The sequence below is a fragment of the Solanum tuberosum genome, unplaced genomic scaffold, assembly GCF_000226075.1.
Source record: "Solanum tuberosum cultivar DM 1-3 516 R44 unplaced genomic scaffold, SolTub_3.0 scf00068, whole genome shotgun sequence".
NCBI classification, from domain to species: domain Eukaryota; kingdom Viridiplantae; phylum Streptophyta; class Magnoliopsida; order Solanales; family Solanaceae; genus Solanum; species Solanum tuberosum.
In genome coordinates, this window is record NW_006238994.1 from 762,219 (window position 1) to 779,754 (window position 17,536).

Consider the following 17,536-nt stretch of genomic DNA (forward strand, 5'->3'; position numbering starts at 1 on the left):
TTTGGGTGGGTGGTGTGGTGTTGGGGGGGGGTAATTCCACTCTTTGAGCATGCTGACAGAACGACTGACACTCCCAACAACTCTCTCATTTCCAGTGATTTCGCTACAGTTTACTAGCACATCCTAGTATAGAGAATAACGGTTGATGAGTCACTACATGCTCAATGGAAGGCCAACAACCAATTTACCATCATGACTTAGTCTTTTTCAGAAGTCCTAAAAAAATCACTAATCTCCTAAAATGTGTGCGACAATTGGGTGAATATAAAACAACCAGTGGAATAAAGATTGTCATTTGTCATAGTAGAACGTACTCGTTCATTTTAAGGCATTGACTGCAACCAATCCAATTCTTCATAGAAATATTAAATGAAAGCTTCTAGAAAAACAAAGAAGATTTAAAATGAAGTTTAGAAAGCACAATCTATGGAAGATCAAAACATTTCTATCATGGTGTGTTTTATCCCTCAGTACTAATTATTTAAGGGAAGAACCACCAAACTACATTCTTGTTGTTTTCGGATGAAGGAGTTCCCCAAAGAATCTAAAACTAGAAAAAGTGAATAAAGAAAGAAGCTACAAACCACCAAAAAGAATAGGACAATAGTAAAATAAAATAAGTTACACCTTCACAATGGAGAAGCCGAGATAGAGCACAACTATTCAGCTTCTAGGAGATCAGTAGGATAACTCCATCTCAGAGATCTTATCAAAGGTTTACCCTTTTTTCCCCCTTTCTGAAATTCTTAGCCTACTTTCTCCATAAAAGTATCCTCTAACACAAGCTAATAGGGATAAGTAACCAACAACATATAAGCTGGACATGATTAACACATTGGTAAAAACCATTAACAGAAAAACTAGGCATTCTGACCTAACTCAACCCGAAAAACTAGCTCATGTCCATATAAGCATTCCATACCCCGACCCCACTTCATGCCTAGACCCAACTGGAGCATAGACCTGGAACCCAAAGGTATGGAACTGGCACCGATAACATGTAAAGATATGGAAAAAATGGTGTAACTCAAACTCAAAAGCTAACTCGAGTATTGCACAAGTCCATAAAAGCATACCACTCTAACATGTTTGATAAAATCAAAAGTCTGCTCTTTTTTCCCCTTAGAATAAACAAGAGAAAGAAGTTACTCACCGGCGAGAGAAATTGGTAGTGACACCAACATAGGTCTTAATAGGTGGATTTGTCGAGAGAATAAGGTATACACACCACAAAGACCTCTTTTTCTTAGAATTACTAAATTTCGTTGAATTTGAAGCTGGGCTTGTTAGTAATTCCGGATCATTTCCTGATGATTGCTGTGAATTTGCATCCGACTTTCTTGATTTCTTCGATTTGCTGCAACTTGAGGAAGATGCTACTGGATTTGAAGAAGAGGGAACTTTGAGATTAGTGGGCTTCAACGATTCAAAATTTGAGGGGTTTGGTGGTTTCAGAATATGGGGTTTCGTCGATTTGAAGATTGTTGACAAAGGTCTAACCATGGCGATGATGATCTTGCAGTTTTGTAATCTGAAAAATTGACCGTTAGTTTGGGGGCCGGTTTGGGTTAAACAAATTGGTCGGATTATTAGCGACCGGTTTGGATTTAACAAATGATGGATTTCATTTTTAAATTAAATAAGAGATAAGAGATATAATTATTTAGTTGGTGAGCAAATTTCAGTCTTCTAATTTGTAGTACTAACTTTAAAAAATTGTCCAATATAGTAATATTTGAATTTCATAACAAGTTTAAAAAAATTAATTTTTCATTGGTGTTCGAAACCCGCAAAAGCCCCACTAAATCTGGATCATGGACATTAGGGGCTGGCGCTTCTTCTACCTCTTCTCTTTTTTCCTTCCACGCAGCCCCTTTTCCTTGCCTTGTTCTTCTTCGTTTCCTTTTTCCTCCTCTATTTCTCAATTTATATTTTTAATCAATTTGGAACCCAAATTCTTTAAAACCTTCTTTAATTTCACTATTTAAATTATCAATTTTTTAAAATATTAATTTTGTATTCCAAATAATGCAAAAAAAAGAAAGAATAAAAAAAAATCGCATAATAATTGATACAAAAGAGCGAGATTTCACCATCACCTCACCACTGCTCAACTAAAAGGGATTTCACCTTAAACCAACAACCATCACCTCATCACTGCTCAACAAAAGGGATTTCACCATCATTTTATTCAGAATTCTCCAAAATTAAATCCTTGATAAAAAGTGATACAAGCTCGTAGTAATTGATACAAAAGAGCGAGATTTTCAAAGTTGTAGCTAGATTGTATATGTGTTGTATTTGGATTGTTTATAGGCGCCCATGTCTTTTGAAGTTATAACTAGGTTGTATCTAGGGTATTTTGTGGTTTGTGTTTAAGATCAAGATCTGAATTGTTGGTGTGATATTCTTTGAATGCGCTTGCCCTTGGTTTCACTGTCTACATGAACTAACCACAAATCATCCTTCCTTGAGGCATTACTTTAAATGCGCATGGTCAAAAAATGCATGACAACTCAACAAGGTACCGTGCATACATATTTCAAGTGCAAAAATGCAACCACTTGGTAGATCAAGTTTCATAACAAACTGGAATAACTTATTTAATGGATAACAAAACAGCTACTTCAATAATAATGTTACAGAAAAAATGGAATTTCAACCCTTTGGTAGATATTACAAGAGCTACTGAATTTCACTGTTATGTTCAGCACGGAGAAATGGATCAACGAACAGTTATGCCACCAGTACAAGCGTTTAAAAAGAGTCTCAAAAATCAATTGCTGAGTAAAATCTAACAGCGTCCAATTGAAGCCAACTAAAAAGACGAGTTTTAACATAATCCAAGATTGAATGACTGGATTTCAGACAGGTTACAACCAAAACATATGCTAATAAAAAACAACTCTATATTTTAACACTGTAAAAAATAATCAAACATCGTTGCTATGTCCAGAGAACTAAGCTCTCTAACCTCTTCCCAAAATTTGCACGCACCTAAAAACCAATATCTAGAGTGGGTTAAAAGAGGTAGAAAAGTATCCAACTAGAAAGACAATCTAAAGGTGGCCATCTCCAGATAAGACAAAATGATATTCCTTTTGAACTCACGGGCGAGAAGGATTTGAATCCAGAATCTCCAATTCTTTAAGTTCGGCCTACATTTATCTGAAGCTCTGTCTGATCTTAATCATTCGCTTGAGTGTTGCAAGCCAGAAGTTGCACTCGTCCCAATCACTTGTGGTGAGAAGTACCTGGGGATATATGCAAATATAAGAAGCAAATGGAGATCATATGATATTCTACTACCAATACTAGACTAAAAATCTCGAACTACAGCTGTCCAGATAGCTACCTGTATCTGAAGGGCGGTACTGAAATCACTATTCTCCAAGGACTGACAAAGCTGCACAAGTTTTTCTGCTGCGTTCTTAGATATGTCCCCACTGTTTAGTTTTGCAAAAAGTGCTCCTAACTTCTTTGAATTATCCTCAATTTCCCGCTTCTTAGCTGGATTTGCTCGTGATCCACCCAATGCCTCTGATGTTTCATTGAACAATCTAGTCAAAGTTGCTATCACGGGCTTTTGCTGGGCTGCAACACATCATATGATTCGTTCCATTAAATATTGAGATTTAAAATGCAAGCACAAGATCCTTGTTTTCCCAGTTAAGACTTAAAAGCAGATCTTACGACCATACCATGCCATTAAAAGAAATAGAGAAAAAGGACACATGCTAACATAGACCACAGTAGTTTAGAAGTACAGAATCTAGGAGCAACTAGAAACAGTTCAGGATGGTGCCAAGGTAAAGCCAAAGTTCATCTAATTTTACTCCTTAATTGAGCTTCTATATGAAGAAGGGTTATAATATAGCAGCAAGAGCAGTTTGGCCAGACAGAAACTCCAAGAGTGAAAGAAAATACACTGTCCATTCTTTCTATAACTTTACAGCCATGAAAGTCTGTCAGTGGTGCAAAACGATCTTTTGTTGGTGTCAGTATAGTGCTCCATCTTAAAGATATAAAAAGGATTTCCATACGTTTAAGCCTACGAAGCTGAGAGTGATTTCAATGACTAAATTTTATTGAAATGGTATTGTATAAGGAGTGAACAAATGAGAGTAACCGGTTACTGCAGAAAAGATATAAGCTTCTCCTAAAACGTATAGATTGATACACCAATAAGAACTTACAAGTGCTGTACAGCTAACCCCACGCGTGGGGTCTTGTGTTTACACGGCCTTACTGCTACCTTGTGAAGGTAGAGAGGTGGTTTCGATAGACTCACTACTCAAGTAAAGCATATAAAAACAAGTATGCGAAGCAAATACAGTAGCGAAGAAGTCATGCTGAAAACAATGAAGAAGAGAACAGCAGCAACGCCGACAAAAATATGATAACTGAAGCAAATGAAACATTGAGTGATACTAAGATCAAAAAGAAATACAAGACCACTACTTAAAGATCACATTCACCACCCATAGGTAACAATGTTGGACAATTGCATGGAAAGAAGTAACATATGTCAGTAAGAAGGAATTGTATGGTCGTCCAATCTACAGGAATGTACGAAAATGAATGGAACGGATTTAAAGTGGAAGAGAAGCAAACCAGGAACATTTGAGGTATCCACCGTCTGAACTGTAGGTGGGGGAGCAGCAGGAGCTGCTGGTTGCTGGGCTTGAGATGGCTGCGTAGGGCTTGGAGGCTGCATTGGAGCCATTCCAGGTCTCTGCACTGGATTATTAACTGGCATAAATCCTCTAGGAGCTTGGGAAGGAGCTACAACCTGAGGCATCTTTTGTCCAAGAGCTGGGCCAGCTTGACTAGGGTGAGGGACATACGCAGGAGGCACATTATGACCACCAGCATAACCTGGGTTAGCAGGTCCCTGAAATAAACATGCAACGAAAATCATAGGACTACACATTTATCTTTGCCCAAAACAACCCCCCCCCCCCCAGATTGAAATGAATAATGGAAACTTTAACATACGGGATACAACTGAGCACCCAAGGTGGGCTGCTGATATTGCTCCACATTTCTCAGCGCAGGGGGATTTGATGGGATGAAGGAGGTCTTAGCAGGCTGAGTAGAAACAGGTGGTGGAGCAATGTTACCCTGCAAACATGAGAAATATATATTAGTATGCAAAGATAACTTCACATTTATGTGCTTCAAGAGGGAAGTACTTGTTTCAACTCAGCAGCTAATAATTTGGCAAGAATAATCTTAACATCCAAGAGAAGGAAACCAAAAAATGTATACCTGAGGAACTGGAGGAGTTGGAGTTGGCAGAAACATGTTTGGTTGCTGGATGTTTTGTTGTGGAGCAGGCTGGTATGGGACAGGAGCAGCAAAGCCGCTATTGTATGAAGAACCAAATGGTTGTTGATAATTCTCAGTATAGGGGCTGTTTGAAATGCTAGGCTGTGGCTTGGATGGTTGCTCCTGAGAAGAGAGAAATTAAAGAGGATAAATCATACGAAATTTCTAAAGATAACAGTCCTGTTTAAGCAAGGTAACAGACCATTAAGAGAGGAAGAAGATAATACCGGATAATAATGCTGAGAAGGATCAGCCATTCCATAACCAGATTGATCTGCAACATAGCCGGATCCAGTGTGTAGTTGTGAGTTGTCAAAAGCCATAGATTTCAATGCATCTTTAGCTGCAAAAGACAAAAATGCTAAAAATCGTCAGTTTGCTTTGTTTGAAAGGGATTGCACTATCTGCACTTCGCCAATTCACTTGAAATAAAATACAATGCTGCCACACTTGAAAAACCATCATTGCCTAAATTATGGTTAGACCATAAACCATAAAAAGGAACCCAAAATTCATATAAAAAAGAGTACATGAGGAGGATACCATAGAAGCTACTTTTTTAAATATCAGAAGTAGCCATGTCCCCTTCTGTACAGCATAGTCGTACATATACAACAATATACCCAGTGTAATCCCGCAGGTGGGGTCTGGAGGGTAGAGTGTACGCAGAACTTACCCCTACCTCGCAGGGATAGAGAGGTTGTTTCTAATATAAGGTTAAGGGAGAAACAATCCTGTTAGCCTTTCAAAGCTCAAAAGAAGACACTTATGTTATACTCTAACAAGTCGTCAGAATTTAGAACCTCATAGAATGAGGAAAAGAAAGGGACACAGATTAATATCTTGCAGTCTTTTGGCTGACACAATTTGAAGAGTTTGAATAGGAGAGTGAAATGGTATACACCCAATAAGCCTAGAAGACAAATGGGAATTATCAACACCAAGTGATGAAAAGGTACAGCTTGTTTGGACAACTCTCAAAACCATAGGAATGCTTCTCAAACTACTCATACTGAGAAACCCAATATATTTACATGTCAGTAGTGTAAACGCTAAAAAAGCCAAGTACCGGATGGAGGCAAATGATACTATACTTAATTTACAGTGAAGTGGTTAAAATTTACAGCACATGAATTCCAGTAATGAGCTTCAGTCAGCTGCTTCCTTTCTCAGGTATACATGTGCTATAATTAAAGCATGAAAAGGCAAAATATTTGCAGAAGAGCCAAGACTAAACCAAACCATATGACCATTATCAACATGAAAAAGACAGATACAAGAGTCAGCTGCATAATAGTGCCGTTCTGTAATGGAGAAATATATCAGCGCAACATATTGACCTGGTTCAGTGGAGAGTGCAATACGATCTCGTAAGATAGTCAATTCAGGTGACAATTCCTCAGAGCCCATAAGCTTCAAGTATTCCATTGCAGTAGTTAAAAGCCCCTGACTTGCTAGGATTTCAGCATACTTCTCAAGAAGCTTGCAAAGAGAAGCACTGAATCTCTTTTGCCCAGTTGCCAATGCAAAGACTATCGTCTTTTCCATTAAATCCTACAGGTAGGAACAGAAAATACCATTGAGTGTCTTACTGATAAACATAAAACTCAGAAGAATCTGAATGCAATACCTGAAGAAGGTCAACATATGATTTTCCATCAGCCTTTCCTGCCAAAGTCCTCGACCATATTTCTATAGTTTTATCAATGTTCCCTGCACATATGTAACACAGTGTTGCTGTAAGGCTTTCACCAGCAGCCAAGAGTCTTGAAGCAAGTGTATCGCACAATGACGTCCATTCATCTTGTGGAGCAAACTGCATGAAGGTGATAAGCAGATTAACGGGTGAACTTCACTTCAGATGGATAACATAAAAACTCTCCTGGGTGAACATTCCAGAGGTGTGCACTTATTGATTGGATCAGAGCAGATTTTTATATATCCGACCTTGTCAATGAGCTTTTTTATAATGCCCCTTACACCCCCACCACATAACATAAAAAGGAAATAATGATTAGGATGTTAGGTAGAGGAACTTACAGTGCAAAGGAGTGCAAGTGTTTCCTTCCAGGACTTCAAAGGCCGAGTGTTTACAAGGCTCATTAGATCATTGTTCACCATAGCAGCAACAACCTGAAGTTATTGTTTAGACCAAACACTCAAATTTTAAAGAGCATGGACTAATCTCCATTCAGAAAATGACAGCCATGATATAAATGGATCTTACCTTAAGGTATGAAGAGTGACTAGTTTTAAGGTATTGATCACGAGTTTGCTCCCACAAAGAAGCACCACCGACATGAGCAATAACCAGAGCATCAGCCATTCTATTTGCAGATATGCATTGTGCAACAGCCCCCTTATAGTCACCGACAACCAATGCGCGCTGTACAGTTTCATCAAATGATGTGTCTGCACTCTCCTCTTGTACATCCATTTCTGGTTGGGAGTCCTTCACATCAACTGACTCGCCAACATCAAAGGAATTCACAGACGTTGACACAGGTGTATCAGCTTTGGGACTCGGAAGATTGTTAAAGAAATCTTCCCCATTGTCCAGCCCATGCATTAAGTTCTCGTTGTTTGCAGCTTCTTTACCTGAAAGATTCTCATCAAGGGCAAGGGCATTTACTTGCTCAGATATATCATTCTGCATAGTATCTTTTTCTTCAACAGGCAGACTAAAACCAAGATGAGAAAGCAGTTTTGTCCTTGCATCCCCATCCTCTTCAAGCATAACCTTCAAGAAGCCCCATATTTCCCTTTCACCTGAAGATCTGTTCAGAAAAGCACAAGCAAGCTAGGGTAAACCGGAAAACGAATGCAACTTGTGAAAGAAAAAATCACCAATTTGAGGAAAAGGACATACTCTGACTCTTGGAATTTCTTTTCACAGAAAACCCTCAGCGAGGTTTTCTCTCCATTCTGAATAGCAGTCTCAAATTCAGAAGACCGAGTCACCAGACCTTGTTCAGTGACTATGCTATGCACATGGACCTGCAAAGGAGTAAATGTTACTGCAAAGAAAAAGGCTATAAAGGAGGGATTACAGAAAATCCACTGGCGTACCTCCGTCGCTCCTGTTGGACCATCTGCAGCACCAAATGAAACAAGCTTTCCACCAAAGCCAAATGAGACTCCGGACTTTTTCTTAGACCACCACTTTGGAGCTCGTAAGGGAGCTGATCAGCACATGCAAATGATAACCCCAAGAAGATAAACACAAGCGTCACAATTTTTTTCCTTTCAAAGCAGAAAGAGACCAAGAGATGTGCCATGCAGTAATGCAGATAAAAAAAGAACAGTTCTACCTCACATGAGTACTATGTAATAGCATAAGATGCACTGAATAGACTACCCGTATATCTTCTTTTATTCATAATATAAGCATAATTGGCAGTGCATTTTTGCCTCTTTTATATTTTCAGCTTTTGAGTTACGGCTCCTTTCATAACTTGATATCTAGAGATCCCCACACAACACATCCTCAAGTAGACAAGCTAATTTTTAAAACAGAAAATTTTGTTACAAAATGTTGACCATAGGGAAGGATTGTCTCTAAGCAAGCACCTTGTTTCAACTATATGATAACTTCTTCCTACATTCAAAAAGAAACATACAGCTTGATGCCCTAAACCTCAAAAGATGTTTATCGTAAATATTAAGAAGGGGGAGAGGATGAAGTTAAACAAAATTCCATCATACCTGCGCCAAAATAACCATCTCCATCGCCAGCCCGACCACAGCCCTGCAGAACATAATAATTTGAGTATCATTCACCAATCAAAACAAAAAAGAAAACGATGTGGTACAGGAAAACAACAATTCATAAAAATACAAGGAGAAAAGGTGTTCCCGGTTCACCATACATGTGGTCGTCAAGAACAATCAAAATACCAAGCACTAACCATCTGGAAGATGAGCAACATCTATTATTTGAATGCTTAAGTCTACTGAGGGATATTGTTATACAGGCCCATCCTACCTACACTACTTTATCTAGTCGACATATCTCAACTCAAAAATAGCAATAGCATAACAGAACTGGTAAGAGGAAAAGGAGGCAGGGAAAATCTTTCTGGAGTTCTTTATTTATATTCAGCATTGCATACAATACATTGCAATCTGATATATAAAGCATAAAATTTAAGAGGAAAGGACCTCTATGTTGTAAATGCCGATTTTTCCGTCAAATGATGATGCTGAGATCACCCCTGGACACTTCGGATACCAATGCACATCAAAATTCCAATTGGTTCCAGCTGGCAATTCGGAGACAATCTGTGAAAGTTAAACAATACAACAATCAGTACTTCTTCAAAGCTTTCCATAGATGAATAAAAAAATAAGCAACCATTCACTAGTTTAAGAACCATTACCACAAAAGTCAAGGTCAACAGAGAACAACATTTCTGAAACAAAAAATATAAATTGACAATATGAGGATATGAATGAACAATTCAATTTTCATTCACCTCTCCAGACACAACATCCCAGCAGATAGTGCGGTTATCTTTCGCACAAGTAAGCAAGTAGGAGCTGTCAAGGGGACACCAGGACATTGCAATGACACCTGAGGGAAAAATATCCAAGATTAAAGGAAAATTGTAAAGATATCAATATAATTAAATAAACTAGAACTCTAATCCTTACTAACAAGCTAAAACTTTAATGTTTTGCTTTTAAGATCAAATTATCCTATAAACAGAAATTTTAGGTATGCCACACCAATAAGCTGCCCTTATTGGTTGCTTAAGGACTTTGAATGTAAGATTTTGTTGAATATCTGAAGACTGAGATCATGGGAACTGAGCGCTAGGTTTATATTTAGTATAGTTTTCCTAGTGAAATGCTAGGAAAGTCAAAAAAATTCTTCCCCCACTCTAAAAGATATTCAGTTACTATTTAAAAAGGTTCCAAGCTTAGACTTTTGAACTAAGTGACGTGTGATTGATATTCTTTAAATCTTGGAAAGGCAGTTTGTGCTCCCTCTACCTCACATCCCTTCCATCTTTCCAAGTTCTCTCTTCTTCCCCAAACTCCTCCATCTCAGTTCTCAGCATTTCTTGCAGGATTCAAAGCTGAACTGATCCTAGCAGGCATTCATAAGAATGAAAAGGAATAGGGGGAGATACAGAGGAACTGGGGTGATTTAAACATTCTTTCCTTCCAAATTCTACCATCCAATCATGATGTTAAACTCCTTGCCATGTAATTGTTAATCAGAATCCACTTGCACCCACTGGCAACATGTCAAATAAGTTGTATACAAAAATCAGTTAAATGCTGCAACAATTTTCTTTCTTTTGCCAAAAGAAACCCGAGAGCATAGTACGATTGTCATACAAAATGGATCGACGACCATTCAGTACCAAAATCCCATATCCCAAAGTGGTGAAGCATTTCAGGTGGATGCCTCGTCAGCAAAAGACAGGAAGACATTGAGAGAGCAGCAAAGAAGATAAACCTCCAATTAAGGAGCAGGAAACAAACTAATTACTAAACTATCAATCTTGAATCACCATAAGAAACAACCATTGTACAGACTGTCAGCCATGTGCTTTAGAAAAACATATTAACTTGTATAAAATAAAGTTTGCATATCATTTGTTGTCCACCAGAAAATACTACCACTGTTATACCAGTACAACAATTGCATTCCCCTCCACACACCACACACTTTATTTATAAGCGACTAGAATCATAAATTGACTGCAACTAAATGGGCTAAGCTTGGCAATAGTGTTTCCAAATTTTTAGGAGTTCAGCCTCATCTGTAGGATAGAATTTCACCATCATTTGTCTCTTCAAATTTGTGAATTCTAAGACAGGTGAAGCATGGAAACTATGGGTATGATGAGTGCACTAACCTTTAGTGTGACCCACGAACTCTTTCACAGGAGAGAGTATATTCCGCATATCCCACAGCTGAAACAATAATATATTAGTTAGTTATTAATTGCAATGATCTGAGAAAGACAAAAGAGTAGAATTCTTACCCTAAGTGCAGGTGAACCGTCTTCATCGGAAGCAACGATGAGCTGCGTGGCAACATCTGGATGCCACTGCAATACAGAGCACCGCCTTCTCACAGAATCTGTGAAACTGCAGAATTGCCCAATGCAGGTTTATTTTTCGTTATTGTTGTTAATCCCAAATGCAGGAGTAATGTTCAACTTATAGTAACTCTTGAATATAATAACAAAATTAAAGCCTACATTTTATGGACACCTTTACCTTATCACTGGCTTCTGCTTCTTCAAATCCCACACAACTGAAACAAAAAAAAGGAAAAAAGGGAGATATTATGGCAACCTTTAGAAGAAAGAATAACGCAGGCAACTTCCGCTTCTTGCTCACCAGTTGTCCCATTAAGTGAAGTAGACGCCAATATATGCTGAACCTTGTTGTTCCAAGATACATAAGAAATTTCACCTTGAGTTGATGATCCACTACCCTGCAAAAAGGAGTCAAGATATGAGTTAGATAACTTAAATAAAATGTCAAGATCGACAACTTCTCAATAAAACAATAGCACAGTTATAGGCCAGGAGTAGCGGACAGAAGATAAAACACCACCAGATCAAAACCATAATTAACTGAAACAAACAACAAACTAAATTTTCTGATATTGCACGTTATAGGCCAGGATTACCGGATAGAAAGAGAAACACCACCAGATCAATGCCATTATTAACTGAAACAAAAATAAACTAAGTTTTCTGGTATGATTATAAGCCGCACTTATCATTCCTCTTAAACCATCAGTTCCATTATTATTCAATTGCAAGCCACTTGTAAGAAAGCATAACTACAAAACTCAGTGAGAGACCATCTGCTTCAACCTTAATGGGCAGGTTTACCCAATACCTGTATAAGGGTTGCAAGCAAAGCACCTGCTGGAATAGCAAGGTGTATGCAAGTCCGGGCGAAACTAGTATCAATACAGAAAATGACTGAGACAATCCCCCAATATTTAGTTGACTAAACACGTTGGAATATCCTTTTTTGCTAATGGATGGCAATAGGACTCGAAATTAGAACCACTACCTACTTCCATATTATGTTCACTTGCTTGAATACCTTATTTAAAAGTTTATTCTTCTGAAAAATGAACACTTTTATTTATTTAATTTAGGTTTGACTGTTTGAAACCGCACAATGTCACCGAAATATGCCAATGTACTGATTACCAAAAAGTGCATATACAAAGCCAAAAACGACCTCCTCTATTTTCACCAAGGAACGTCAAAACTCCCGCCAGAAACTAGTCCTCAAAAACATGTCCCTTCAAAACAATAACAAAAATGCATGTCCCTCTAGCTACATCATTGCTTAGTTTCCAAATCATTCTTTTCAGTCAAGAGAATCATTAACAGTATTGTGTAGAATATTCTTCAAGATTTTCTGGACTTACAACACACCAGACAAAGCCTTAAGGTGAAGACCTTAACCAGAAAGATAATACACGAACTGGACCTACAAAAGGGTTGAATCCTAGTGGATTATGACAGCAATGTCCTTCTGCCAATTACAATATTACATAGCTTATTTAAATCATATACCAAAGCATTTTACCCACTATTCAATGAAAATTGTATTTCAAGGTGGTCACTGCAATCATTCTACTGCAGTAACTTAGTTAATGACGCATGTCCCTGGCCCAAAAAGTCCTATATATGCAAGAAGACAGCAAGTGTATTTCTTCTAGCATGGATTCCGACCTTTTTTATAACCAACCTAGATTCTGACTTTGAGGTGATAATAGCTCCACACCACACGCTTTTAACCAAATGCAATGACCAATTATGCAAAGCAACAACTCCTCATACTAGGTTGAATTATATTGTCTTCAAAAGGGTAAAACCCCCACAAGTCAAAAAAAACCTCCTCAGCCTCCCCACAGTTCCTCTTAATGTAATAATATTCCTTTTTTTGTAAAAAAATCATTACAGACACTAAAAGGTAAGATAACACTAGGAATATTTTTTAATTTTTTTTTAATGATTATGTAATAATACATTAGAATCCAAGAGTTAGGAAATATTCCCAAGTTCATGTGTCTGAAAACTACTATACAAGGCACTATCTCGTATGTTCAACTTTTTTTTAACAGATAAACCTCAAGTGCCAGTGGTACAAGGTTCAAAACACATGGATAATTGGCCCACCTCTCTTCTCTTCTCCACTTAATAAATACAAGGTTGAGTTTGTCTGTGGCAGGTTTGAACCCATGACATGCGCCTAACTCACACATCATGTGATGTGCTCTTATCACTATACCCCAAGCCCGGAAAGTGGGCATGCTAAGTACATTTTGATGGCAATGAATTGGAAGATGGCCTATCTGAGAGAAGAAGAAATAGCAAGTGCTTGAGAAGAAGAGTAGCTGTGAGAGAATGCGCTTTGACTAGCAATTCCATTCTTACTGTCCTAGGAAGAAGTAAAGGATAAAAGATCCAGGCTGCATCTTGTATGTAACTACCAATTTTTCTCATCTTGTATGTTAACAATCAATTTCAACAGAGACGTTTCCCTCTTCTTGCTTTCTCTCTTCACAGTAGCTCTATATATAACAACAGAAATTGAAATTAGCAATTGAGTGCTACTTCATTTTTCTTGTTCCTCTTCAGGTATTTCTGGCTATCAGTTAGCAAGGGAAACTGCTGCTACTCAAGTTACAATCAACAATACAAATCAATTTAAAAACCCGATAGATATGAAGGAGCATTTTAAGAATTGGAGCGTCAAGCTTTACATTTGACTTGAATGAATGGCTACAGAAAAATGCAAGAAGTTTTATCATTTTTCCTCGGTTATCTCTATTGCACAGTGTTAGATTTAGAGGAGGTCCAGCCAGGGTGACACTAGAATTTATAAACAAAAGTTGCATGAGAAATGCTGATAAAAAAGATTTTAAATGTCAGATATTACATACTTTAAGGGGAGGGAAATGGCTAGGTTCTGACGGTTTCGCAATATCCCATATACAGATTTCACCTTCATCAGCTCCAGATGCAAGGAGATTTGGAGTAAACCCATTAAACTCCAATCCACGAACCTGTAAGTAATATGAGGGAAATAATATCATATCGTCACAGGATTACGAAAAGAGGCCTACACAAAGAACAGGAGGCAAAACAGCGAAATGGTAAAACTTACAGGCCCTTTGTGCCTCGACAGATTGCCGACAAGGGCACTTTCAATAGCTTCAGACCCATTTCTACTTCCAAAGAAAGTGATAGAAACAAAAATTATAGAATGTCAAGGTTGAAAGATCAAAAGAAATATATATGATCAAAGCAACAATTCAAAAAATGCATCATAAAATGAGTATATTCTGCCCCCGTCTTTCACCATTAAAGGATAACATATAAGTCTTGCTACCTTGTGTACACCATTTTCATTACTAACTGTAAACAAGAAGAACAATTTTTCCGAGAGTAGGAGCAAATAAACAAGTATAGGTGAAAAAGAGACAACAAAAGGGCCTCAGTGAGGAAGTGGTTCTCAAAAAGAGTTTAAATTGGAAGAACCTTTATCAGGAAAGTTAAGTAATGCAGACAGCATCTCTGCCCTCGGTAACGCTGCATGCCCATGGCAATTCATGCATATTTTGTATCACATCAATATATTGCCATGTACATTCTGTACTAAAAATACGTATAAAATCTTCAGAAAAGCAACCACAAAAGTATGTCCTACTATAAGATATTAAGGAGATAAGAAATGATTGTTCAGGAATTGTCCAAGTTAAGTCATAAACACGAACACAATCAATATTTCTTTTGATTCCTTAGTTTGGAAAGAGTTAGTAGAAACACTACTCGCTACCTACTGCCAACCCAACTTCTAAGTATCCCAGTTCAAAGATTGCATATTAATCACCAAGTTTTGGCATTTTTTAGTGAGAAAAATATATTTTATGACTAATGTTTATCACAGAGAAAATGTCTTTAGGGTACCAAAATCAAAAGGAATCCTGCCCTTCAAAAATGCACTGAAACCTGGATCGTCAATAGCTGATCTAGTTCATATACAGCACCACTATTCAGCGAAAGAACAAATTTTGGAAACACTAAACGTTTGCATTTAGTTCAGCTCTTATAGTATCCATCTACGAGTGGAATTCTTCATATAGGTGTGCATATGAACCGTGAATTCATCAGAAGAATTAAGTAAATCCGATCACTAACCACAAAAAGAACGACATTGACCTATTCAATTAAAAAAAATAACAGAAATTAGAATTACGAGATCAGAGGCTTGGGATTCCAAAGTCCAATATTTCCATCAACAAGCCCACCAGCAATGATTCCATGCGAGAACTCCTCCGAATTGGACTGACATTTCCCCCAAGACAACCGATTGAACCTCTCTGAACTCGGAATCGAACCTGCGAGAATCAGCTGCTGATCATCCGATAGGAAATCAACCTCAAAAATGTCGATATTAGCACTGGAGCTGAATGACAGATCCACCGCTCCCGCCATCGTTCCAGCCGCCAGATACGGTGCCTCCGGCGCGAAGGCCGCCGAAGCCGATCTGTTCACCATCTTTATGCACGCCATCGGATCAGCAAATCGAAATTAAAACTATCTACACGCCACCTAAACCAGAAATCGAATTGATACAGGTTGAGATATTGTGTATAGATTTTGAAATGAAGAGAAAATGGAGAGATCTAGGGTTAGGGTTTGAGAAATTGGGATCGAAGCTTTTTTTTTTCAGATAGATCGAGATGGAGAAGAGAGAGGACAGAGTGTTGAGTCTCTTCTCTGTTTATTTTTCTTCGAGAATTAATTAATCTTTTTCTAAAGATTAGATATTCTTCATATTATCATATATAGTTCCCTTTTGGTTTTTTTTTTTTTCTTTCTATTTTACTTCACTCGATTTTGATTTGGAGAAGAACGGTAGAAGGGTAATTATGTGGAAAGCTGATGTTAATATTGGAAATTCAGAATTGCCTTCGTCATAGAACCATTCACGTGTTGCCACGTGTCATGCGTTACACATGTACCTAAAAGTCGGAAACTGTAAGCAGAAAAAAACAAAACCAAGGCATGGCTAATTTTGACAAAGAAAAATCTTTCTCTTTACCTATGAATCAAAATCAAATTGTTGTTGACAGTAGAAGTTAGTCATGGGATGATTTTTCAATTTTTTACTAGGTAATTTAATATTTTTATGCATATTTATTTTGTTGTGATTGAATTTTATTAGTGGATTGAGGACATAAAGATTATCATATAAAGTTGTTTTTTGTTATATTCAAAAAAGTTATTTCATTTTTATTTGTTTATATCATGATAGATTAATTAAATAATTTTCTATATAGAAATCAAATTTCAAAACATTATAGAAACAGTCGACTTGAAGTTCAATATATGTTTGTTCAATTAACTTGTTTCATTAAATTACACAAGCTTAAGTTTATCAAAAACTAAAATTTATTTCATCTTATTATTAAAAAAAAATACACTTTTTTAATTGAAAACTTCAACAATATGAGAAAGTGAATTTTTGAGTCCTCTTTGATGAACTTTCTTTTTATACAGTGACAAAAGTAAATTAAATAAAGATCTTGAAATTGTTTAAAAGCAAAAAACAATAACTCGAGTTTGTTGGACATAAAAAAGTATATTGTCTTTAAAAGCATTAGTCTCGATAGTGAATTTCTCTTTTACTTCATTCACCTTTGTTATAGCACCTGGACCACTATTAATAGTACAATATTTATAGTTTTGAAAGATTCAAGATTTTTCAAAATCGTATTAGTACATATTTTACTTCCTCCTACATTGGAGCATCGTCATAAATCAATATTATTTTTCCTTCAAGTATATAATATTATAATTAGTATAAACTTGTTGGCGTGGAATAGATATTTACAATCTTCAATAATAAGTCAAAGCAATGATGTTATATCATGTATGTCCTCTTCATTGGTAAGTTTGGCAACCATTAAGCAAGTTCCTTTCATTTCAATCACCTTATAATTCATTTGATTTGTAATAGTTAATCCTTGTTTGATGTCCCGTAATTCTGTAATAAAACGTAAGGTAGGTTGCATTCTACATGAATAACCCAACAACTGTCTTTCTTAATACTCTTATTTAGAAGTGAGAATTGGAAAGGACCAACATTGCATTAAAGTACTTGTACAATGTTGGTCCTTCCATTGCATTAAAGTACTTGTACA

The 17,536-nt window shown here is 37.1% G+C and overlaps 2 protein-coding genes across 2 annotated transcripts in view; both read right to left on the bottom strand.

The window, feature by feature from the left end:
- Positions 1 to 1,666, bottom strand: part of LOC102598472 (structure-specific endonuclease subunit SLX1) — a 4,910-nt gene extending 3,244 nt beyond the window's left edge. The window contains exon 1 of the mRNA XM_006345329.2: positions 1,154 to 1,666. Coding sequence (XP_006345391.1) covers positions 1,154 to 1,503 — 350 coding nt within the window. The 5' untranslated portion in view covers positions 1,504 to 1,666. The remainder of the gene's footprint in view (positions 1 to 1,153) is intronic.
- Positions 1,667 to 2,769: 1,103 nt separating this feature from the next.
- LOC102598807 (protein transport protein SEC31 homolog B) lies at positions 2,770 to 16,192 on the bottom strand. The gene is made up of 22 exons (XM_006345330.2): positions 15,586 to 16,192; positions 14,494 to 14,554; positions 14,270 to 14,392; positions 11,692 to 11,788; positions 11,569 to 11,605; positions 11,331 to 11,436; positions 11,202 to 11,259; positions 9,807 to 9,904; positions 9,493 to 9,612; positions 9,037 to 9,079; positions 8,401 to 8,513; positions 8,201 to 8,328; positions 7,559 to 8,108; positions 7,372 to 7,464; positions 6,962 to 7,147; positions 6,672 to 6,885; positions 5,559 to 5,674; positions 5,272 to 5,454; positions 4,999 to 5,124; positions 4,615 to 4,894; positions 3,356 to 3,594; positions 2,770 to 3,254 (listed from the first exon to the last, which is right to left on the bottom strand). The coding sequence occupies exons 1-22, from the start codon at positions 15,900 to 15,902 to the stop codon at positions 3,165 to 3,167; spliced, it is 3,378 nt and encodes a 1,125-aa protein (XP_006345392.1). The 5' UTR covers positions 15,903 to 16,192; the 3' UTR covers positions 2,770 to 3,164.
- Positions 16,193 to 17,536: the final 1,344 nt, after the last annotated feature.